Raw genomic sequence first — 26,652 nt, 5'->3', positions numbered from 1 at the left:
TCGCTTATTATTTTGTGGATAAGAACCAAAGTTTAACCTTTGCATAGTTTGTCAGGGCTCTGTCGGATGTGAAGACGTGGGACCAGTTAGACCCAAGATTTCTTACCACATGTGCAAGTCTGTATGCCTACCTGTATGCCAATTAGGAGAACTGTATGCCTACCAATTCTCCTAATTGGCACATTTAACTTACCAATAGTCCCCAATAAATGGTACAAAGTGTACAGAGGGTCTTTTAGACATCATTAGTGGACTGGAGCACACATTGTTCGGCCACTATAGTGAAAGTGAAAAACATGACTGCAGGCCAGCCATCAGTAAACTGGTGGTGCAGGTTTAAACTGTAAATTTGGCCTGCCAAACTATTCTCTTTTGACATGCCTACAACCCTCCTTTTAAATATAAATGTTACCCTTCAGTAGGCTCTAATCCCCTATAAGGCGGAGTGTTTAAAAGTTGGACATGATAAAGTTTAGTGTAAACCATGTTACATTTATAGTTACAAGTCTCTGAAGGCTATTTTCACTGTTGACGGGGCTTAGCTGATCCATAGGAAAGCATTGGAAGTCTATATTAACATTTAGTATTGTTATCTCTGCCAAGAAAACTGCTGAAAAGTTCAATATTGGCTTTAAAAATATTTATTACAAATCCAATTCATTGGTCAGATCCGCACTAATATATTTTTAAAAAGGTACCTTTAAAAAGCCACTTCTTGCCTGCTTACAGCCTCTAGAAGGTGCAGAGCAGGAATATCGACGTAGAAGTATCGAGGGAGATAAATATCACTGCAAAAATATTGTGGAGAAGGAATATCGACAACCGAAATATCGTGGACAAGAACATCGACTGACAGGTAATTAATATTGCTACAAAAATATTGATGCATTAAATATCGTTTACAAAAATATAGTTAACAGAAATATTGGATCATTAATAATGTTATGTATTTTTGTGGTTTTAATAAGGATTTTTGTAGTTTTATTATATGTTTTCGAATTTTAGTAGTTATTAATTTATTTTAAGTTTCATTTAGCATTTTTAGTTCCTTAGAGGGTTGTGGGTTTATAGGGGAATAGGGTGGGAAGTAATTTAATTATATACCATTTATTGAATAATTAATCTGTTAATTAATTAATTATTAATAGTTTAATAAGTAGATGTTAATTTATTTCAATTAATCAATTAATAAATAAATATGTTAATTGTGTAATTAATTTTAGGTGTGTGTTGTGGTGTGTATATATGTAAATGCTGTGAAGGGTGGTGGGTATTTAATTGTTATTGATTAATTATTAAATATATATACATTAATTTTTATTAATTAATTAGTAATTATTAATTGTAATTGTGTAATTAATTTTTGTGTGGGTTGTAATAATATAGTGTTAATTAACGTATAATTAATGATTTTTTATTATCTTTTTTAATAATATATTTAATTTGATATATTTATCATGTTATTATTGGAAATTAAATGTAATAAAATGTTGTTTTTGATTTTTATTGATGTGGGATCCAGCACTTTCCCTACTGTTGCACTCACTGGAGTGGGAATAGTAATTTTTACCCCTACGCTATCCAACGTTTTCCCTACTGTTGCACTCACTAGAGTGGGAATAGTAATTTTTACCCCTTCGCTATCCAGCGCTTTCCCTACTGTTGCACTTACTGGAGTGGGAATAGTATGTTTTACCCCTATAAACGTAACTTACCTCTGAGTGTGAGCAGCATCGAATTTTTTTTAGCATTGTACAAGACTAACACAGCAGATAATTATTATACTCACCGAGCCCCTTAATTTGGATGCCTAGCAGATTGAGCAGCTCCTGATCACGGTCCAGAATGTCTGCCCAGCAGTTTGTCAGCTTTTGGGCAGTGGGCTGAACCTGGCTGGTGCGTTGTACGCATTGGCACACTATCCCACAGTGCCACCGAAGCTCCTGCAGGGGGTATCCGCTGCCTGCCCTGCCACCTGCTGCCAGCATAGAGGGGAAGTGGCGCTGCACGAAAGAAAACTAGTGCTGCCACCTACTCCTCTCCATAGATCGCCTGGGCTGCACACCTGGGCGGCAGAATGCCCCGCAAGGAAGTTGTCCCTCTGCCATTGTGCTGGGTGGGGTAGAAAGAAGAAGGAAAAGGAAAGGAAAGAAATAACGAAGTAAGGGAAATAAAGTCAAAAAGTCCCAAAAAACATGAAAATGTTTACCTAAAAAAATATAAACAAACAAACATAAAGACACACACTATTATAAAAAATTTAAATTAGGGGTAGATAAGTAATAAAGGAGGATTAGAGAGATAAAAGATAGATTAAGATTTACGGTCAGCATCAAAACAGAGAGCAGAAAAACAAGATGGCCGCACCCATGCGGACCATGTGGTGCCGTTTGCGCACAATTTAGAACACTATAACAAACTTGAGAACCGCATAATGCCATTCACATGTGATTTGGCATGCAAAGGCACCCTCCGCATTCCCATAGCCACTCAAACAGGCATGCCAGCAAACTCCGCCTGCTAGCAAAACGGCACATAGCACGACAGAGTTTTTTTTCATCCTGGTGCCAATATGTGACTGGTCTGGAAAGATTAGGCCCCATCTATACAAACATTGTATTTTTGTTTGATACTCTGCTTGTTGCTACTTCTGTAGCCTAGCTGGAGGCCTATGCATGGATGACTGCCCTGTGTTTTTAGTATTGTTGTATATTGTTGTCTATATACATCTATTCTTTTGGACATGTCACTCATCTGCACACTTGGCTGTGACTTGAAATATGTTCTGTCCTGGAACTGCAATGGTATGCAAATGAGAAAAATTCAATAAAAACCATTGAAAAACATAAATATTTGCGAACAAATTAGTGTTGCTGCACTCATGTGCTAGACAATCATATTCAGTATATGAGATTTATTTTAGCTTGCATTATGTTCAAACTCAAATGAGAAACTCCCTCATATTATGGTATCTGTGGGTCAAGAACTTCCGGCCCATCTCCCTGCTCCCGTTCCCGGCGAAAGTGACAGAGAAGATTGTCAACAAACAGCTCGACATACTCGACTCCACCCTCTCCATGACCAGGCAAGTCAACGCCGTCTCTGCATCCTGCTTCAACACCCTCCGAATGCTCCGCAGGATCTTCAAGTGGATCCCTCCCGACACGGGAAAAACCGTCACCCAGGCCCTCGTCACCAGCAGACTTGACTACGGCAACGCCCTCTACTCAGGAACAACAACCAAGCTCCTGAGATGACTACAACGAATCCAGAATGCCTCGGCACGTCTGATCCTCGACCTCCCCGACGCAGCCACATCACACCCCACCTGAGAGGCCTACACTGGCTCCCGTCAACAAGAGGATCACCTTCAAACTCCTCATCCATGCACACAAAGCACTGCACAACACCGGACCCACATACCTCAACAACCGTCTCAGCTTCCACATCCCCACCCGAAGCCTTCGCTCAGCCAACCTTGCCCTCGCCACAGTTCCCCATATCCGAAAAACCACCGCCGGCGGCAGATCCTTCTCCTACCTCGCCACCAAGACCTGGAACGCTCTTCCTACCAGCATACGACAGACTCAGGACCTGCTGGCCTTCAGAAGACTTCTCAAGACCTGGCTCTTCGATCAGTAGTGCCCCCCCCCCCCCCCAGCACATTGAGACCCTCACGGGTATGTAGCGCACTTTAGAAATGCAATGATTGATTGATTGAAGTTATGAAAGTTAATTCTTACATATATATCAATGCATAATTACTGCTGGGATCCCACACTATGTATTGGCTTGTGAGCACTGCACCTGAGAGTGTACATGTACATGCATTCATTCCAAATTATTAGTATGGCTATCATTGTGTCTGGTCTGTGAAGACCACCCGCGTGAACCAATTGCATGAAATCTTTAGCCTGCGTTTTCTTACATGTAAGGAAAACATTCGTATTTTTAATCCTACTTCTAAAATCCTACAAGTTTCAATCATGATCAAAGATTCTAACCACTTAGTTTTGTTTGTAACCCTGACTTACAGCAACTGTGACATAAACAACAAGGAGCGTTATCAAATTGAGCATTTTGTTGCTGGACTACATGACCTTGCGTCACACGACGGCTGTTGCTTAGAGCGTTTACAGACCGCGAGATGCTTAAACAGGAACGGACCAAAAACCTCTGCTCATATATCTAAGCTTAGAGACAATGAGTAGGTGAATTGCAGATGGAAGCCCTTCATGAAGTAAATTAGTTGGGCAATTGGCTTTTGCTCTTGTATTTCAAGACATGATGCGCCTTAATTAATTGCATGTCACTCAAGAAGCACAGCGCGGGAATGCATGACCTTCTGGTGGATAGTAAGATGGATATTCTGTTTATTACCGGCCCCCGAAATATTGGATGCTCTTCCTTCTGGATACGGGATATGCAGGGTGGATAGATCATGCGGAAGGGGGGGAGGGATCGCGGTGATACATAAAGACAATGTTAAATGCACTATGGAGCCACTTACTATATCTGATAGTGAAGCTGGTGCTTTCACCATAACAGTTTTGAATAATTATATAATTAAAGGCCTCCTCGTGTATAGACCTCCTGGTGGCAGCAAACAATTTTCTGCTAGCCTCATACATAATTTATTGTCTCCTGCCTTGCGATATGAGAAATTTATTTTGTTAGGGAATTTTCATTTGCACTTCAACGATGCCTCTAATACCATGGCCCAAGAGGTTCGTCAAGATTGGCTTACCCTGCAATTAGTACTAAAATCTGAGCAACCTACTCACTGGTTAGGACATTTGCTGGACCCTATCTTCTGCAATTGGGAAGCCCTTAAAATTGATTCCCCGAGCCGATGGTTTGGACGGACCATTTACTGGGGCCAGTCCTAATTAAGTTTACCACGGTAAGTACTCCTGGGAAAGTGGGAGGCATTAGGAAAAGGCAGAGAAAATGGGCGAAGTTCTCCTCGGAAAACTTCTGTACCAGTCTAGTGCAGGGTGGTCCACCAGAAGGGTTAGGCACAGCAATGGATGAGGCGTGTGAGGCCCTGGATCATCGTATTCAGCTTGCCTTGGATAAATACGCCCCCTGGTCTAGCATGGGACCCACGCGGCGAACAAAATCCGCGATGTGGTTTAATGCTGAACTAAGAGAGGCTAAGACAGCTTGCAAGCGTCTTGAAAGAATCTGGAAAAATGGTTATCTGCCGGACCCGGAGAGGGCGTACAAAATGAGCCTCAGAGGGTATCACGCCTTGATAAGAAAAACTCACTCGGCTTATTACACTGAGCGGATTGACAAGGCGGACTGCTCCACTAAGGAACTTTTTGTGGTTTATAAGGAGCTATCTTCATTGGCCTCTATTGGAGGACAGGAGGAGGGTTCCGCGCAATCCTGTAATCAGATAGCTGAATTCTTCTATAATAAAGTGAAGGATATTTATTCTACTTTCCCTAATGAGGCTAGGGCCTGCTCCGGTAGTAAGGAGCTACTGGTGGAGGGACCCTTAAGAGAGGATTGCCTGAGGGCGTTCATGGTCCCTGACGAGGATCGGTTGATTAAAGTAGCGAGAGGTGTGAAATCTGGTTCACCTAGAGACCCGGCTCCAGCCAAAATCTTAAGAGAAAATATTGACATGTTGGCACCGTACATTAGTCATCTGTTAACACTGTCATTTTGAATCAGGCAGGGTGCCGTCAATTTGGAAGCAAGCCGTGGTACTTCCACTTAAGAAAAAACCCCAGATTGGTATAACCCAATTGAGCAATCAGCGGCCCATTTCACTCCTTCCCTATTATGCAAAGATAGCTGAAAAATTGGTTAACCAACAACTTTCTACCCATATTGAAGCTCATAGGCTCCTTCATCCCTCCCAGGCTGGTTTTCGCGCCTGCCACTCTACGGAGTCTGCTTTACTCTTCTCCACGGAGACATGTGGACGAGGGTCAGACAGCGGCACTGATTCTTCTCGATCTCAGTGCTGCGTTCAACACTGTGGAGGCAGGCGTGCATTGTCTGAGAAAGGGCGGAGTGGTAGGGAAGGCAAGGCAATAGCTGGAATCTTTTCTCCGAGAGCGTAGCTTTCGTGTTGAGCAGGGACCCTACAGATCGGCGGCTTTTAACCTGAATCAAGGGGTTCCCTAGGGTTCCAGTCTTAGCCCTACCCTTTTCAATCTATATATGGCACCTGTGGCATTAATATCGGAGCAACATGGGGTGGAAGTTGTGACATATGCTGACAATACGCAGCGGGTTGTGGCTTTGACACAACCAGCTGAGCACGCAGCTAGTAGGTTTGCATCCTGTCTTCAAGACCTGGCTGGCTGGATGTCTGATAATTGTCTCAGATTAAACGGAGACAAAACAGAGGTGCTGGTCGTGGGCAAGTCTCCATCTGTCTTAGCTTCTGCCTGGTGGCCTAATATACTGGGCCCCGTACCTGTGCCTAAGGATCAGGTTAAGAACCTCGGCATCTGGATTGATTCGAAAATCTCTTATGAGTATCACACCAGTCGTGTGGCGGGTACTTGCTTTGGCATTCTACGTAATCTCAGAAAGAAGCTTGATCTGCTCCCTGTGTCAGCTAGGAGGGCCCTGGTCCATGTCTTGGTGACTTACAGGCTGGACCATGGGAATGTCCCCTATTTGGGAGCAAATGTGAGGTGTGTTCAGAGATTACAGCATATTCAGAATGCTGCCGCACGCCTGGTGTTGATGCTACCCATGAGAGCTCCTTCAAAAAAAGCCTTGGAGACTTTACACTGGCTGCCGATCAGGGAGCGCATTCAGTTAAAAGCTCTCTGTGTCAGCCATAGGATCGTGCAGGGGAAAGGCCCTCGCTTTCTGCTCAACTTGCTTACTCCGTATACCCCTACTCGGCTGTTGCGATCTCATGGTGCTGGTCTGTTGTACATACCTAAGACAAGAAGTGCCAGAATGGGAGGTAGATCCTTCCGCTTGCTGGCGGCCCGCAGATGAAATACTCTACCCCTAGGACTCCGTTTGGAGACTTCGGAGGTGGTTTTCCGGAAGAAATTAAAAACTTTTCTGTTCCCTAGGGATTAGCTCTGAGGTTGGGACCAGGATTGATGCGTTGGGGGGATGCTGATGCCACTAAAAGCGCGGGGACACACTGGTTAGTGTAACCAGGCGCTGTATAAGCTCAGAAATAATAATAAATAATAATAATAATAATGTATATACACTGAAAAAGGAATTGCTAAAGAGGAGATATATGTATACATAGGTCTTCCAATAATAAAAGAAACTGCCATTTTAAAACTGAAAATCTACTGAAATGCACCAGTTATATGTAACTGACAAAAGTATAACTTGTACCTGCATAGATTTCAGATCTCATCAATGATGTTATGTGAGGTTATAAACAGTGCATCATAATGGAGAAAGGTATATTTATAGCAGTTAGGTGAAACTGGTGAATTTCCGTGTCAATTTGGTTTTAAAACAGTATTTCTTTTATTGTTAGAAGGCTTCTGTATAAGTCCACTAAAACCTTTAGCTTTTCTGTGAATGTCTAAGGTTTTCTTATGCATATTTAAATCTTACTAACTTAACTTGTGTAGAACTCCACTTTAACCTTTGATTTTCTCAGTGAATTTCTTTGTTTTTTATAATGTAAAGTAAAATCTTATTGAGATGTCTGGAGCCAACCCTCTGCCACGCATTGGCCTTCGGCCTGTGGCCAGGCACTGTGACCAACCCCTGTCGGTGGCCAACCGACCCATTCACAACTTTTTTCTTTATTTTGTGGCCAGTCAATCAAATTGCTAAGTCCCACAGTTGTCTCATGTGTCTAGCCAATCAGAATGATTTGTTTGTTGTTTTCCTGCGGGAGTCCTGCAGGAGTCCAACTGTAACAGATATTGCTATTTTTTACCTTTCAACATCTCTGGAACGGCTGAAAAATCAAATCACAAAGCACACAGAATCTGAGAAAAATCTTAATTTTGCCAAATTAGATGACAGTCTAATTTGCAATTTTCTCTGTATTGCTGTTGAATTTTCCCTATGAAATTGCATGTGGAAAAAAGTGCTTTGGAATGCCCTTTTTTTTCAGCCCCTGTTTGACAGATCACCCCAAAACTTTCCAAGAAGGCGATGATGTGGATGAAATTACATATATATGGTTACCTTGTAAATATTTTTGTCCTTCATATTTTGACCATAATAATACAGTTCAACGATATTCTGTAAACAACATTTTGGTGAAATACTGGGAAGAGCCAATAGTGATGGGCAGCCAATATATTTTTATATTATATACTGTCCATTAAATCTACCTGAAACTTGTAACTATTGTGCTAGGTCTGCTGAATATAGTGCAATAAAATGCCCTGGATGACCCTTTATTTTCACCTAGGTATAGTTGCACTCTCTCACATAATTTGGTTGCTCTGTGCCATTAAGACTCAGGTTCAGAGATTTCGCTGTTTTTATAGTATATCTAATGTTTGATTGCTTCTGTCTGCTTTCTTCGACATAACTTGCTAATGTGAAAAGTGATCTGGTTTGAGCTCTTCAGCATGGTATTTAGCATCCTTCAGATGTTGTGATTTCTGCATAAATGTAACTACACATCGTGTATTTTGTATAGTGTACTTTTTATTGTATACTTCTGTCATCTCTGTTATACTTTAAATGACATTTTAAAAATTGTGCGCCTTTATGTATTTTTCCGGATCTTCACATAATTACAAACATTTAGCAATTACTTCAGGATTACATGGAAGATTTTACAAATCATGCATTCCTTAGGAAGACCAGCGCAGTAATTGCAACGATTTTAAGTGAGAAATAACATTAACATATACCTCACATTAGCATTATTATAAGTAAAGATCACCTAACTTTGCTTTATTTCAAGTATTGCAAATATTTTTTTAACATGTCATGAGAGGATATCATTCTTACACAAAATAACTATTTTATTATCAGTTTCAAAAAATTTCTACAGTTAAAGTAAGGGTGATTTAACTGAAAACTTGCATGTCACTAAAAGAAGAAATCGTCATCTGAAAACAGTAGGGAATGATTTATTTGACAGAATTTTCCATGAGAACCGTAAATTTCTTCAGATCACATCCGTTTATCACGAAAGCTTTGTTAGGTCTTTTAAGTTCGTCGATCAGATCCAGCACCATCATCCCTCTTGTAAATTTACCATTGAGCTCCACTGTTACTACAGTTTCTATGGACGATGTTATTGTGCTCTTATCTATGGCAGCTGCCATTGCATAAGCATCGCAGGACACAAATCCAGCTCCAGCCACCATTTCTTTTACATCTTTTTCACTTCTGGACGTCTTCATGCTGAGAGCATAGATTTTCTTAATGAAGGAAGCTTTTGCAGTGCCCATGTTCACCCATTGATCATACCATTCCTGTAAGCAAACAACAATAACTATAAAACATCACAGGAACAAGACATAGAGGGACAGAGAGTATTTACTTTTAAATAATGTATACTTTTTTTTGTAATTAGGAGCAGATGGATGATAGTCAACTACCAATGAGATTCTGTTACATTTGTTTCTGTTGTTAGTTTTCAAAATAAAGTGCACCCTGGGTAATTGCAAATACTTAGAAATCAGAAGTGGGTGGCAGGGATAGCGTTAGACCAAACTCTACCAAAAATGTACCAGTGTTCATGTTAGCCTTAAAAAGTGAAAGCTCATGGGAAGGGAAGCTCCACCAATTCCCTCCAAACCCTTGAAACTCGTAAATTACAGTTGTTATGCTTGAATGCACACTGAAGAACACAAAGTATCTTTGGCCAGATTCTTCTTTTAGTCTTGCATATAGTTCTTCTTCATACATTCCTAGCCAACACGTGTTTTTCCTGGCCTCTTCACCAGGACTTCATCAAGCTTAAAAAAAACAGAGGCAAAGCACCACATTTACTTAAGTCAAATATACATCAGGTGATCTTCTATCACCAAAGGGAGCAAGACCCCAGCCCTTGTAAAACCAAATAAGAAATAGTATGAGTGAACACACAAGAACATAGCCAAGAGAATGGGATTATATAAACAACCTATTGTCATTACCTGCTTCGATACAGAACCGATATATTAGCATTCATATTGTAACAAATCTTTACTATAAAATGAGTAATAACATACAAAATGCAAAAGAACAGCATGCTCATAATTTCACATATACAATCCATGACATTTATTACAAAGTCATGTGTATAAATCCGCATGTACAAATTCAGTGAGGCAAGACATGAGAAGTGAGTTACCCAGGTGAAGTAATATTAACAAATATATGTGAAAATCCCACCTTCGAAAACTGACATTGTAATCTTATATATTAATGTAAGGTGAATATAGAAAATAAGTCTCAGTCTGTAAGAAAAAGAGAGAACCGGAGACTCTTTCAAAATCATGGAGTACCCTAAGGGCTTGTTTCACAAAAGGCTTCCAACCTTGCGTTGGAGGCCCCTCATTCATTGGGAGTCTCCGCTTTTGAGGTGGAATCTCGACAATGAGAATCATTTTGGAGATTCCACCCAGAGTGCGCAGACTCCCCTCATGACTGCGTTCCTGCACCTTGAGTGCCGAGGCCAATTGGGAATTAGCCATTAATTGTGCAATCAGACTCACCAGGTAGTAGGGAACTGTTTATCCCACTATAAAAATGTTGTATAATCAAACTTAAAACATACTCATTCAACTCAAGCTAAGTCTCAGAAGTCAAAAAGAGTCATAAAAAGAGTAAAGAATGTTGTGTAAAATGTCACCATACACACAACGGAGTGTGAGAAATCATTTAGAATCAATACCACTAATGTAAATAGTATCAACCCACAAGACGTATGGTGAAAAATAGAGAACAACCTCAATTCTAGCCAAATAATGTCAAATTGACTATTAATTGACAAATACTAACATGAAATATGTGGACTAAATTTACTCCACGGTGAGCCAAAACTCACTAATCTCTCAGTCTCAAGTCTAATTGTCCAAAAGTCAATGTCAAATATAAACAATTAGGCGTTTGGTACACATCACAATAATTTACAGTTTATAACAACAGTATCCATCCACTTATTAAATTCACCAGTAGCAAAACTGAACAGAAAGTCCACCTCCTTTTTCTTGCTGTGCTACTCACCATTTATGAACAGAAAATTGTAACTGAACTGAACCACAAGCCTACAGATGCTCATTTGTATCTAAATTGGACTTTATGTCATCCACACCACTCTAACTTCAGCATCATCTACAGCAGTACACTCAGAATAAGACACATGTGTAGCAAAGAGGACATTTCTAAAGAACATCTACGGGAGCTTGCTAAATTATTTAAAATTTGAGGCTATTCTCTACATTTCAAACAGTAACAAATTGACAAGTCTTTGCAGTTGTCCATGAAAGCACGTATTTGGAATACCAACAGCAGAAACAAAAGTGACATAATCTTATTAATGGTTAACTATCATCCATTAGCTCCTAACTACAAAAACATAATGAGAAATACATTTCTCTTAATATTTACCTGTGAAAAATTGCATAAGGTTTTTTCAAAACCGCCTGTCATTGCTTAGCACAGAGCTCCCAAATTACAAGTTCTTACTGTGAGTGATGTCCTCAGCAAGCTACAACAAATAAGGGGTCTTTGCTGTGATTTTAAATGGTGCATCTCATATAAGCAACTTTCACAAGCATCATCAGTAACAAGTTCTGTTACAAAAGAACCTATGGCATAAGACAGCAATTTACATGTGGATCACCATGCATTACTTATGTGACTCAATGCCAACATCATAGATGTAAAAAAAATATGTAGGCCATACACTGAATGACCATCATACATAATTCAAGAATCAACAATAAATTAATAAGGACATTGACAATCCTTTAGCTAATCACTTTAAACTTGTGGACCATTTGCTATCAGATTTCATGATTTTCTTTTTGGAATATGTTTTAAAGGAAGAACGTCTGGACTCCAGAGAAAACTTGTGGATGTAAGTTTAAAATCATTACATCCTGATAGACTGAACATCACTGACAATAATACCTGATTAAATCATATCTCAAGAGATCTCATGACTGCACCGATTCCACATTCCTAATGGAATCTTAATTCGAGATACTTTGTGAAATTCCAGCAGAGTCAGCTGTGCGGCCAATGAGAAAACAATCCTGTACTACCTGGCAAAGGTGAAGCCAAAACGTTGTAGTGGAATATTTTTGTTCTTTGGTGAGTTCATCTGTTTGAGCCACTTCTTTGTTAGCCATATTCAAACTTTTGGTTTTGCCTGAATGTCCACTCATACATGGATGTACAAAATAAATTGTTAATGGATTCAGTACATAATCCTGACAAAAAGCATCTCTCTGGCCAGAGAGTTAGTTGGTTGCCTTTTTCCAGAAGTGTTTTGCTATACGTCATTGGTTACATAGTACATTAATATCTTCTCCCTGAGCTGTAACTTTAGTTTTGTTGACTGCTACATCAATAACTTTACTATCCCTTGCTCCTACTTAAAGATAGTTTGCAGTCTGTTTGAGCATGGAACAGTCTTCTGACTCAAATTGTTGTAGTCTCTGCTGTGAAATCCACATTAGATATCTCAGAGCCATAATTACTAGGGCCCAATAAAAAGAACATTTTAACTGCATCGTATAGTCTGAGATATCAGAGACTACTCGTGTCCTGGGTCTAAGCAGTGGTTTTCATATTCACATAATTTAATTAGTCTGGCCAACCAATTGCTAGAGAACAATATGCCAATTTAGTAGATGTTTGTTTGTGTTTCTATAAATCACTTTTTTAATTAAGATGCAGCAGCCCAATTTTCTAGTGAAGACTCATAAATCAAATCCATATTAGCCTCATCATCGAAGTCAAAAGTTACGGAATGTAAGCATGGGAAATTTTTAGTGACCTCTATACTTTTGGGGAAAACATCCCACTCTATCTATAAAAATAGATTATGGGTGAGATGCACGAATATGTTTGAGATGTTGCTAAAACAGTGATAGCACATTTTAGCAAACAGCAAAGGCTAGTGCTTTGAGATCCAGAATCAGAAGATTAGGTTGTAAAATAGCCATTCAACCAGAATAACCTGTAGTTCTAAGGAATCGCTAATTTGTGGTTCTGTACAAATTGCTATTTTGGTTCAGTTGCAGACATTTTTGTTAACTTTGGCTAGCATGTGGTCTTTGATGTGTGCAAAAGACAGAAGAATGGGTCAGAAATTGATAAGTGCTATAGCAAAATATTCATGATTTTGTACTGAAGAAATCATGTCAACTCATTTGAAGACTTCGGCCCACATTTACAGAACTTAGAAATTGTGATTTTCTAATTGTGATACTTTACGAATCGTAATTAGGAAGTCAGAATTCCTAATGAGCAAAAAGTATGCAAGTTGTAAATAGCGATTCCTAATGGGGTTGCAATAGAACTACCTCATGAATATTAATGAGGTCGGCCGCAATGTCTAACCCATTAGTAATTACAGCCATCATAGGGATGGTAGCCTTCTGAGGTTTGCAGACCACCATGTCTGTGATTGCTTTTTAATAAAGCAATCTTTCCTTTTTTGAAATGCAGCCTGTTTTCCATACAGGACCACTGCTTGCTCTTAATAAATATTTTTCTCACTGTTAACAAAGGGGAAGGCGCCCCATGGGGACCCCTTGACATTTGCGAATGTTCACCACCACCCTTGAGGTGTCGATAAAAAATACATGTTTTTCAACTGTAATTCGATTGCAAATCATTCATACATTGCACTGCAATTCTGTATTTGGAACAGACGTCCTAAACAGATCCCTTCCGAATACCGGAACACTAAACACACATTGCGATTCAGTAACATGTTACCAAATCGCAATTTGTGCTGTGTGCATATATTAAATCATTTTACTAGTCGGAAAGGACCTGATTCTGCAAATTGGCCATTTCCAACTGCAAAAATTATTTTGTACATATGGCCCTTCAATCAGCACGCACATAATGAGTAAGTTATTCTCCTAGCTGCCCTGGGAAGGATCATTTCTGAGGCTGGTCAACCACAGCACTAATAGTTGACATTAACTGTTAATGCTCTAGTAAGTTATTAGTTCATGAATTTGTAAAATCTTGGCAATTCAGCGCTAAAGGTTTTTCGTTTCCTTATAATGTTCAGCATTGTCGTACAGCTTGTACCTCATCAGTAAAACTGTGCGTTTGTCAGACAACATGAATGTCAGGATTGTGCCAGACTGATTCTGTGCACACTCACTGAGTATGTTGGCTTGTATCCCTGCTAGCCCACATGCACCATCTGCACCCCTAACTTTACAGGGTTGCAAATGTGTGTGCAACCTAAGAATGTGACAACCCTGATCTCCAAAGGAAGTTGTGGTAACAGATCTAGAATCTTTTTATTTGGACTCTTATCCATACCCAAAGAAATACACAAGAAATACTCAGCAAGGCGTTTCAACATTTATTGAAGCATTATGATTCTTGTATAAAATACGTGTGCTGCGATAAGCAATAGAATGGAACACATTAGCGTAATTAGCATTACCAGAATAGTGAAAAAGATGAACATTTCCACCATTGTGCTAAGACAGCGTATATATGCCGGCATATAAGTGCTGTACAGAGTGTACACCTCCCTAGCGCTCCCTAACCTGGCCTTGCCTAGGGTGGGTGAGGTGCTAAATCCCTGTACAGGCTGTCTAACTCCCCATTACCTGCAGGCAAGTGTGATCAGGCTGTCCGTCTTGGTGTAGAGCAAAACATCCCTCGTGTTGCTACACAGGAATCAGCTGAGCTGGAATTCCGGCATGTAGTGACCTCTCAGAGTCAACTGAGTGATCCTCTCCCTAAACAAGGAAGTTGTTCTGTGTATATATTAACAGCTCCCATGTGGCTATGTTGCAATCCCTTTCAGGCCACAATTGTTTATTCTAGTTGAAATGTAAGCAACGCAGATTCGGAGAATTTTATCCTTCATGCATGCAAATGTATGTCAAAAGCTATTGGTGGCCTACACTGACCCCGTGACAGCAGCTGGTATCGTTCAGTAAGTTGAATCACCTTTTACAGTGGACTGTGAAAAGCCTGCTGTTTGCAGGATTAGATCCAGAAACACATTAGGAAAAGCTCAGATGAGTGACTGCAAGTGAAGAGTTGGAGGCCGTTGGTGTCTGTGAGACCAGATTTACATGAAATGAGGTACTGTGGTATTTAAATATAAAACAGCAGCAGCATTGCACTGCGTGTGATTTATGAATGCAATATCAGGCCTATATTCTCCACTTCTTAACTCTTTTCACATTAATAATTCCGATTCTCATTCACCTCTTCTCACCTTTACTGTCCTTTCAAATTCATGGGCCTGAAAAGGATGATCACAGCACAACGTTTTGCATAGCGTTGTGACCGGCTTTCCCTTTGTGGTCTGAGGAATGCCTAAAGCCTTAACACTCCATCTGGAATAATAACGAGACAGGAGTAGGAATGCAACTCATTCAAAAACGTGTGAATACTAGGATAGAGGCCAGCACGGGACATCATAACTATTACCAAGGTGGGGAGTTCTTGCAAACAGTACTTCTGCACGTCGAGGACTTTAAGCAATGTTTACACTGGAAATGCGTAGGGTGGTCACACAGCAATGCAAAATATTGGATGACACATTTATGCTGAGATCCCACTAACATGTGTCACAACATATAACTCATTGTCCAATGCGGTTAGTAGGAGTATCTCCAAACACTGGAAGATTATAACCAGTAACAGACACAAGTGGGAGAAACCACTCTTTTCATATAAAAGAGCCACAAGCTTGAAAGACTCTTTAGTCCACACGCGCCCCAGGGACCTGACAACAAGTAAGCCAGCCGCCACTGTGTTGAATGCTTGGGGCCTACCAGCTGTCACTGGCCATTTCCCCTGTGGGAATTGCAACATATGTCACCTTACCACCCACACTAAATCATTGAATCTGACTAACGGGCAACGTTGGGACCAGCGTTGCCACACGAATTGTAACACGGCCAATGTTATTTATCTAATAACATGCCCCTGTGGTCTACAGTATATTGGCATGACGTCCAGGCGCATCAAATTGAGAATAGGAGAACATCGCAGCAATATTCGCTGCCGGAAATCGACAACCAAGATGACTGCCCACTTTGTGGAAAAACATCATAACCCGAACGACATGCGTTGGACAATTTTAGAACATCTGGCAACTGGACTTGAAGCGAAGTTGTTTGAAAAAGAGCAACGGTGGATTTATCATCTGTCCACCAATAAAATCGGACTTAATGATGATATCCCGTGGGGTTCAGTGTTGAGGCGCTGATGATACCAGCTGACATCACTACTACTAGTGAGTCTGTCCCTGCGGGTCCTGTTGTTCTAAATAGTATTCGGGTTATGACACTTTGATTTGCATCAATTGATCCACTTGGCCGAATATACTACTCCAGCACTTATTAAGGGCACTGAGATACCGGCTGTCTATCTAACTGTTTCAGTAAACACAACATAGCCTCCCATTAGTCAGACATCCCCATTCCAAGTAATATACTCGTCTAGGTTACTGATCAATGTTCTGGTTCATAATTTTAGACTCCTTCACTGGGATTCATTATATTAAGCTCCGGGTTGGCTTGTTTTCCCTTTTATGAGTTTTCACATCATCGAGGCGGAACGGGGTCTCGAACCGTTTCTCCGTCGGGGTCACATTAGGAGCTTTGTCTCTTTAAGGATTCACCTCCTGCTCCGAGCCTCGCATGGTGCCACGCCCCCTCACGTCCGGGCACGCTGGGGTCACAAGGCCGGAACAGTCCTGGTGATTAATAGAGCTCGCCTGGTGTTTTCCTTTACCTCCGGGCGGACGGCGGTCCTGAAGTGTAGGTCTTGGGCGGGGAGCCGCGAGTGAGAAAGTAAGTTCCTGAACCGCTTTTCCACCGTGCGGTTTTCTTTGGCTCCAAAGAACGTTTTGACTATGGAGGGAATGGTAACTTCTTGCTTTCCTCCTTGCATACTAGATTTCGCACCGCGTGAACAGTGCCCGCGCCGTCCTGACCCAGGAAGTAAATTTCCTTTCTTCTATCTGTAAGTGCGTTCAACCGCCTGCTGAGGCGCAAAACGATTCTTGTTTTTTCTAAAAGCATGTTGTCACCCGGGGATCCACATAGTGAGGCCCCCATTGCCGTTCATAAGTCTCTGCATTATTCTTCAAATAAACTTTTGTTTCCATACCCGGCTTAAGTACAAATTATGGAGGGGTAAGGAATTCTCAGCCTCTCTCTAAAGTTAAGCCTGGGATACGCTGATTTAAATAAATCTACTGCGTTCCAGGAACCTTGTTTCTTTGGTTCCACTATTCTAAAATGAACAGTCTTGTTTTGTACTCTGAAATAAGACAACCCTTTGTATTTAATTCCTAATCATAAAGGGACTATATCCCACCACTGCATCAGGGTGCTAAGGATACAGAGGCGATGCGATATCTCTCTCGTCGCCTCGCCACATGTTGCACAAATGGATTACATGTTGGTATGTATGTTTATGTGTCAGTGTGTTCCTTTCCTTCCTCTAAGGTAACTTTGGCTGCTGTGATCCACAGCGGGCCGGCATGGGCAATATCCGTGAGTAATTTCACTATATATATATTTTTTTCTCATTTTTCACACTAAGTGCCTCACGGTAGGGTGTGCCTTAGCGCGTACATACCACCGGAGTGCAATTTGTCTGTGGTCCTGACGAATGCTGTGCGATCCTGCATTTTCACAGCAGAAACATGTTGACCTTATATCTTAATTAAGGACACAGGTCTCCTAATTCAGAACCTAGTTTTGTCCGCCTTCCACGTTTTTAACCTCAATACAGGGTGGCCCACATTAAATATTTTGTTTGGGTATCAACCGTGTATTTTTTAATTCTGCACTCACTTATTCTGCACATTTTCTGAGTTATACCACTGTTACACTCACCACCAACCCGCTCCGCTGTAAATCAGGCATTGTAGCATGCTGGGGGGGCATTCGGCCACCCCAGCGGGGACCCAATGATGAAGCATGTCACCAACTAGTGGTGAGTGAGGGTCCTTTTAACATAGAGGTTTACTTGCCCTTCCCAGTTAGGCGTAATCACCCCAATTCTCTGGGTTGCTACCTCCTGGTTATTAAGATTGCAATTTCCGAAATCTTGTAGTTACCTTAATCGGGTAGGGGCCTCTGCATAACCTGACACACACATATATTTCTTTTTTGTTACACGTATTTTTATGTTCCACTGAGTCACTCCTTGGTTGTTTATGACACATTTATGACACAGGTTTGTGTCGCTCAAACCTTAAATCATTCTTTGGAAGCCACGCAAAGACTCTTTGCTTGGCTTTGAATGAATTCAAAAATATGGAGTAAGCAATGCAGCTCAAATTGCTGCGTTGCGTTACAGGGCCCTGTGAAGGCTTTCCATGGGCATTGCATGGGTGCTCGCAAGCAACTCCCATGCTCTTTGATGCATGCCCAGATTTACAAGGCGTTGTAAACCTGGCAATGCGCCAAAAAGACACGCCTCCTCAGGGGTAGTGCCACAAGGAACGATTATTTTATTTCGCCTCGCTTTTTCCTCTTTCTAAGTGTGCTGCATTGTGCAGAACACATATTGAGAAGAAAAAAGCTTCTCAGGATTGTTTTTGTGCAGAAAGGTGCGCCCTTCCTGCACAAAAATAATCCTGATTAGAATACAGGCACCCTTGCACCATAGTGCAAGGGTGCCTTAATTGGCTCTAGGTTGACAAAACGGCGCCAGCACAATGGAAAAGGAAAGGAATGGGCCATATTGGACCGCGCTATATGTCGCATGAATCTGATGCAGTGTAATTAGCCTTTCTAAGCCTTAATTTTTCGGTAATGTTCAATCCCGCTAACCTTTCCAGCAGTACATTGATTTCTTCTTTGACATTTGTTTTGTGATTTGATACCAGAAATCGATTGGACAAGTTTATTTTTTTTTAAACATTACATTTATTTCAGCAACCCATGTATGCTTTAACAGGAACTTAGCGCACATGGATAATTAATGCAGTTATATTTAGGCCCTTGTGAAATCTGAATAATGCTGTCATAATATAACATCATTTTAACAATTTCATGTTACGCTTGTACCACAAAATGCTTTTATGCTATGATGCGTAGTTAAGCGCAATTCAGAGCAAACATGCACAGCAATTACACAGGAAACACCCAAATGACCACAACGTGAGCGGATGCTGTGTAATGCTCTTGTGTTTTTTACTCTATTTTTAATGGGAAATGCATGGGAAATGCATTCTCATGTTCAACAAACATTGGCAATGCCAATAGGTCTAGCTTTAAAGGACTGTTGTATGGTAATGTGAAGCATTACAAGTAAATAGCATGGGAATCTGTATGTATTTGTGGGGGAGCAAAGAACAGTTGAATAACATTAGTGTAGGTTAGAAGGTCGGGCGACAGTTGCACTGTCAAGCCAGACCTAAAAATCCATGCTACTGCCAGAGAAAAACACTACAAAATTATATCGTTATCTAAGACACTTTAATAGCATTCTAGTGTCATATGTGTGACCATAAACATAAGGCAGATGTATAAATAAACAAAATAATCACAGCAGAGGAGTGCAAGCATTTTTTTGTGGAAGCACACAATGACTGCCAAATCAAAACATCTACTCCTGGCTCCCAACATCTGGGCAGAGTAAAAGACCCTCTATCGTGATGATCATATAAATGTATAGCCGAAGTAAGGGCCTAATTCACAAAGGTAAACTTATGTGTTTGTATAAGTTTAAGCTTTTTCACTATTCATAAAAGTGCACTTTAATAGTAAGTTTACAAGTGTGGAGACTCCGCGATCGGGGCGGAGTACTCTGCACAGAAAAAGATAGGCCTGTCCTATCTTTTAAGAGCGAAATTCTCAGCCCTGGCTGCGGAGTCTCAGCACTCATAAACCTATTATTTAAATGCAGTTTTGTAAATACTGAAAAAGCGTAAACTTACACAAACAAGAAAGCTTACCTTTGTTAATCAGGTCCTAAGTGTTTTATGCAATAGGGATCTAGCCATCCTCCTTTTAATTCCTTAACCTCGGCGAGGCATCTGAAGTCTGTCCACGCACACACTCTCTTATAACTTTCCTATATGTCATCTGTGGTCCCCATGTGTTGTTGTGCTTCTTAAGACACCCTTCACACACCAATGTTGTTACTTGCATACACAAGTCCATGTTAGAATGCCACCTTGCCAGTATTTGGCATTCAGAGGTACCCAAGGTACTCACTTTGCCTCTACGGGAAACCATCAACCCTAAATTGTATAATATGCAGTTAATTCATGTCAGGAAGCACAACATCCTAGAATCATGCCAACAACATTCATTTAGCTTCTGAGGTACATTCTGTTCAATGTTGAATGAGATAACCATTTACAATGTTTCAGAATGTCTTTATTTGATGGTAAAGCCACGTTGTATGAAAGAAGATGTCCACCTAGCCACATAATCTAAGGTAGGGCTCTATGTCTGATCTAAACATTACCTTTGACCTAGAGCACGTATGGTACATTCTGTGTAGGATGTAGATTTACGCTTCTTTAAAGCTCATTTACTTGACTATATCTAGAGGATGTTAATGCCTTTTCCCATTCTATGCCTTCTATTTCTCCCGATCTGCTGCTGTCCATTTGGATGTTTGACTACCAATGTGCCCAGGGTAGGGTGGATTAAAGTAGGGTTAGGTTTGTTAGCGAGCCCTCCTTACTTGACACGTCCTCCAACAGCGCTATGCTCCGGCAGGACACGGCGGGGGACGTGAGCGTAATGTTTGATTTAAACTCTTAACCATTTGCATGGTGAAGGTGAGAACCAGACTTTGTGAAAGGGACTAACGGTTGCCTGGGTTATACTGTGCAGGGATTGGTTTAGGAAAACGAAATGTAGTTTTTAGTTACTGCAAGCATACAGAGCTGTTTTAAACACATTCGCTTCACATCGGAACTCTTAGTGCACCCCCGCCCACCTCAGATGGCGGATGTGATCCGGTCAAGATCTGGACCCACGAGGGTGAAACATCCTGACAATCGCCTAAAAAGCATTGGGAATATCCCCAGACACCAATGTGAACTACCCGGACAACCCGACGCAGAGTGCAGCGGAGTCCGACCTGGAAAACAGCTGAATCAGACAGGACCAGGGGACCGCAAGCGGCCGCGGCTTATCTGAGCCGCGCACCAGAGACTGGGTTTCCTGCTGCTACATGAGGATCGGCGTTCCTGGACCCCGTGGAGCGGATCCCCACGGGCTGGTGACTGGTTGCGGCCTCCGGACACAGAGGGGCTGGAAATATCCAGGTGGACTCCGTGGGAAGACGAGACTGCAGAGCCCTGCGGCCTTGAGGTGAGTGCGGGGGCAGGCGCGGGGCCTGCGCAAGAGGGGGCCAATCCCTCCTTGCCCCTAGTGCCGCTGCGGTGATGCTTATTCACCCACCCTCCTGCTGAGGATATAGGTGCAGCGAGGGGCTAAATTACTGAGCCCTTGCAGCAGAGGCAACGCATTCCACCCGACCTGGAGACCTACTGGCAGACACGAACTCCCCCCACCTGGCACCGGCGGCGGCGCTGCCTCTGGTGCCGGAGCACACAGTCACTCTGAGCCCCAGGCTGTAGTACAGGCTCAGTACAGCGGGAGGCCTTGTACATCTAGTTAGTAACTGCCACCACAGCTCTCAGAGTCCCCTGTAATTACAGCGGAAGTGCGAGGAATACAGGCAGTGACTTGGGGCTTCACAGTTGTGTACCCAAAAATACTGAGTGAGAATAAAACCAAGAGGAGTATGGTCAGATCAGGACCAAAGGGAGATACCAAATGAGGCTAAAAACACCATGTAGCTAAACCCCACCACTCTGCCTGGTGCATGTACCCCTACATTCACCTTTCATTACCCATGGTACCTGGCCAGCACCCTCTCTCTTCTGCCCATTCCTGTGGCCTTCCTTTGACCTCCCTGTACCGCCCCTTCGCCTCTCATCTTACCGTATACATGGCTTTCCCATAACCCCCCTCCCCTCCCCCTCCACCTCTCGCCCTCCATTTCTACTTCTTAATTTTCTCCTCCTACGTATGATCTCTATTCTTCACCTCTGCTCAACACCAGTAAAAATATCACTGTAACTCCATCCTCTCCTTTCTACCACCATCTTTCCCCTCTCTGACCCTTGCATCACATCACTCTCCCCAGTCCCCCACAGCCCCCAGTCCTCCTTCGCCTACTTCACTTCCTCCCCCACCTCTGACCCTCGCACCCCAACACTCTCCCCGCTCCCCCACATCCCCCTGTCTTCCTTCGCCTAGTCCACTCCCTCCCTTAACCATTGAGCCACCCTTCATTCCGTGCTCAGCCCACCTCTCCATGGAAACTAAACTTGATTCTCTCATCTCTTCCATTTCCCAGCTTGAAGTGTCCATTTCACTCTTAAGTGCTAAGATATCCCCCTCCCCGAATAACCTCCAGAGGAGTTCCTTGCTCCCGCGCCCAAATAAAGCCAACCACAGTCTGCCCTCCACAGACATCACCAACTTACTAGCTAGCTACAAGACTACCAACATCAATTTACCTCCACTCTCCTCTCCTAACAATTCTACTCAATTCGCCATTCAGACCATCTCTTCCATCAAAACTTATCAGCCTCCCCCTCAAGGGGCACCCTCATTCAAGAATCTAATCCCTATCTCCCCTATCAGTCCAGACACTCACATATCCAAAACAGTTGCGTCTGAGCTACATTGTATGCTCCATAACTGCAGATCTGCAACCAAACACAAACTGGAAATCTCTGACACTATCACCCACCACAATCTCGACATGCTCTTTCTCACTGAGACCTGGTTTAATGACTCCTCTCACACTTTATTTGATCTTTTGATACCTACTGCCTACTCCTCTATCCTCAGAAATGACAGAACAGACAAGATCAGGGGAGCTGTTGCGATTATCTTCAGAAACTCCCTTCAAATCAAAGCCTTTCCCACCATCCTCTTCCGCACATTTGAATGCCTTTCCCTAGAACTCCAAGTTCATCACGGCTCACCCTTCAGGTTCCATGCCATCTACCACCCTCCCGTTAATTGCTCTTCCTTCATGGAGGAACTCATCGACTTCATTAGGACCAATATTCACAAAGCGACAAGTAGATCTTTCTAGGTGGTTTCAATCTAGACTGGGGCTCAGTGGAAGACTCGGCTTCCAACAAGCTTGCAACCTTTCTCTCAGCTAACAATCTTGTCCAACACTGCTCGGAAATTACACACGCCAAGGGCTCAATTCTGGACCTTGTTATTTCTAAATCAGACCAGCTTACCATTGCTCCCCCTATCCATGTAGACTGGTCAGACCATTTCCTCATTCCCTTCCATTTTCACCTCTCTCACATTATAACTTCGGCCAACCTAAAAGGGACTCTACTTGGTTACGCAACACAAAAACCATTGACCTGGAGACTCTATGTGATTCTGCTATGCGTTCACTTCCTAGTCTAGCCCCCTGTATGGATGTCAATGATCACACTCCCCATTGCCTTTCAATCCTTGCAGTCGAAATCGACAAGGTTGCTCCACACCAAAGCAAAAGGAAAAGATCCACCCCCTCAGCTCCTTGGGTCAATAAAGCTCTCTATGACGAAAGGAAAAACCTTAAAATCTTGGAGACACATTGGAGACAATCTCCATCCACCTCCAACCTCTCTCTTTTACGTTCAGCAAGATCCAAATACCACAAGCACATCTTCCAGGAAAAAACATCACATTTCAGACCCCTCCTTGATTCAGCTAAAAACAGACCCAAAAAACTTTTCGACCTCATCAAAAACCTAAACTGTTCTCCCCAAACCATCAATCCTGAGGATGCTTCAAAGAAAGCAACTGAGTTTGCTATATTCTTCGATCAAAAGGTGAAATCACTGGTGGAACAGGTCACCCACCCCACCCCCATTGAGGAGCGAAAATCCTTAGTCACTTGGCGGAACTTTGCTGCCATCTCGGAAGATGATCTCCTCAAATGCATCCTCGAAACCAAACCCTCCAACCATTCTTCTGACCCCATACCCAGTGTCATTGCCATTGATTTCTATACCAATACTCTCTCCTACTGGACCAGGCTAGTTAATCTCTTCCTTAGTCAAGGATCCCTCCCAGTTGTCCTCAAAACAGGACAGGTTACCCCCCTTCTAAAAAAACTCTCTGCAGATGCGAGCGACCTCAATAACTTCCGCCCTATCATCAATCTCCCTTTTCTTTCAAAGATCACAGAAAAATGTGTTGCAAAACCACTTTCCCAACACATTATGGACAATAATCTCCTTGACATGTTCCAGTCTGGCTTTATTCAAAATTGCAGGACCGAAACAGCCCTGCTGCGAGTGATCGATGATGCGCTGCATATACTCGATTCAGGGGAATCGTGCCTTCTGATTCTTGTTGACCTCTCTGCAACCTTTGACACTGTTAATCACAACACCCTCCTTAATATTCTTCAACAGAGAATGGGCGTGGAAGGCACAGTACTTAAATGGTTTGCCTCATTCCTCTCGGACAGATCCCAAATGATCAAGATTGCGAACAGTCTCACGTCTCCACTGGTGGTTGGTCAAGGCGTCCCTCAAGGTTCTATCCTTGCTCCCACTCTGTTTAATCTCTCTCTGGAACCATTAGGGAATCTCCTAAGCAAATCTGGAATCCTCTACCATCTCTATGCGGATGACACCCAAATCTACCTCAAGGAGTCTTCCTCTCGAGACCTCTCACTACTCAACTCTACTCTCAACTCTATTCACAACTGGATGTTAGTTCACCAACTCATTCTCAATCCCTCCAAAACTGAATTCCTCCTCCTATGTAGCTCTCTCTCCCCGCCTCCTGTTCACTCCTGGATGGAACAGTTGAATTTACTCAACAGAAAACCCATCATTGTCAACTGCGCTAAATCCCTAGGTGTCATCCTTGACAAAAGACTCAACCTAATCTCACACATCAACTCCACTGCCAAGAGCGCACGCTATCATCAGTGCCTTCTATGGGGGATTCATCGGTCCTTCCCGGAGAAAGACCTAAAAACCTTGGTCCAATCGCTAGTTCTCTCTAGACTGGATTATTGTAATTCTCTTCTGACTGACCTTCCCAAATCTCACCTCTCCCCCCTCAAATCCGTCCTCCATTCAGCAGCTCGCTTCATTTCAAGGTCCAAACAAAGTGACCCCAACACTCCTATCCTGTCAGCTCTAGCCTCGATGGGAAGCCATCGGAGAGAAATTTACAAAACGGCGTGCATCACCCACAAAGCTTTGCACTCTTCCTCCCCTCGCTATCTGGCGAACAAACTGAAATTGTCTGGAGGCTCAAAACCATCTCGGAATGCCGAAAAGTTCCTGCTTGAGCCCCCCTCCTTCAAAAGGGAAAAATTGATGGGTCAATGGTTCTCAGGTAATGCGGTGAGAATCTGGAACTCGCTTCCTCCTTTGCTCCGTGCCATCACCTCCATCCAGGTCTTCAAAGCGGACCTCAAATCTCTTCTATTCCAAAGACACTTTCAAAACTAATTCCTTCCTTCCCAGACCTCACCAGGAAGTTCTTTAGTCATTGTAAATTTGTTATATTTAATTTATATTTTTTTTCTGTACATTCTTTGCTTGCTGTATCTGATATTGTGTTCCTTTTGCCTGCGGTGTTTTGATTCTGTGGCCTGCTATTTTTGCATGTTCCATTTCTCTCATGTAACGTAACTGGTTCTATTGTACAGTGCTCTGACACCTTCGGGTAAAGTCAGCGCGTTATACAAATGCATTAAATAAATACAAAATTAAAAAATACAACCCCCAGACGGCTCTAAGTCCCGGTTCGTCTCCCAGAAGAAACCACGGGGCACATTATAGGACAGACCACATAGTCTCAACTTTGCTTTGTTTTAATAGCATAGGTGCTGAGGAGTAAAAGTAGGACAGTTTTATAGCCAAAACAACCATGCTCGAGTTCCTACGGTGAAGGGGCAACGAACAAGCCATTTAATGTTAGTTTTATCCTGTCACATTTGCTGTACATTTAATGACAGAAGTGAAATGTCAGGCTACTTCTGACACTGTAATGTTTATTCTTTGAACATGCAGTTTTACGTTTACTTTTCTTTGACGGCAAAGAGAGAGAATTTTGAAAAGTGAATGCATTTGGCAATCTTGCTGGTGTGAAAGGCTGTAGGTTTTTTTTCAGAAACACAACAAAATGTAAATACCTATACATGAACGTGTACATATGTTTAACATGTATTAGCAGTCATGAATCCACAAAACAGTCTGTTTTTACTTTAATTCCAAGTGTGATGCAAATAATGATTTTAATAGGATCAGCACAAATCGTCAATGACTTGGTGTTGCGCAAATGACAAATATTTGCTGTAACCCAATTCCAACGATTAGCATTTGTTCCCTATATAGTTTTATCAGTGAAATGTCTGCACGAATAAGCACCCATTTAAAAGGAGAAGTGCTGTCTATAAATGACAGTGTGCTGCAACACATTGCTTTAATAATATATGTGTAATAGTGTGATCCTAAACACACATCAAGTTACATAGTTG

At 42.2% G+C, this 26,652-nt stretch overlaps 2 protein-coding genes across 2 annotated transcripts in view; both read right to left on the bottom strand.

Annotated features, from left to right (window-relative positions):
- The window catches only part of LOC144829109 (pyrimidine-specific ribonucleoside hydrolase RihA-like), a 585,216-nt gene that overhangs the window by 473,482 nt on the left and 85,082 nt on the right, over positions 1-26,652 (bottom strand). The window lies entirely within an intron of this gene.
- LOC144829108 (pyrimidine-specific ribonucleoside hydrolase RihA-like) overlaps positions 8,603-26,652 on the bottom strand; it is a 103,145-nt gene continuing 85,095 nt past the window's right edge. Inside the window, exon 5 of the mRNA XM_078687915.1 lies at positions 8,603-9,401. Coding sequence (XP_078544041.1) covers positions 9,054-9,401 — 348 coding nt within the window. The 3' untranslated portion in view covers positions 8,603-9,053. The remainder of the gene's footprint in view (positions 9,402-26,652) is intronic.

Source organism: Lissotriton helveticus, chromosome 4_1 (genome assembly GCF_964261635.1).
Source record: "Lissotriton helveticus chromosome 4_1, aLisHel1.1, whole genome shotgun sequence".
NCBI lineage: Eukaryota > Metazoa > Chordata > Amphibia > Caudata > Salamandridae > Lissotriton > Lissotriton helveticus.
The sequence above is the reverse complement of the archived record's forward strand: the minus strand, read 5'-3'. Positions and strand labels throughout refer to the sequence as shown.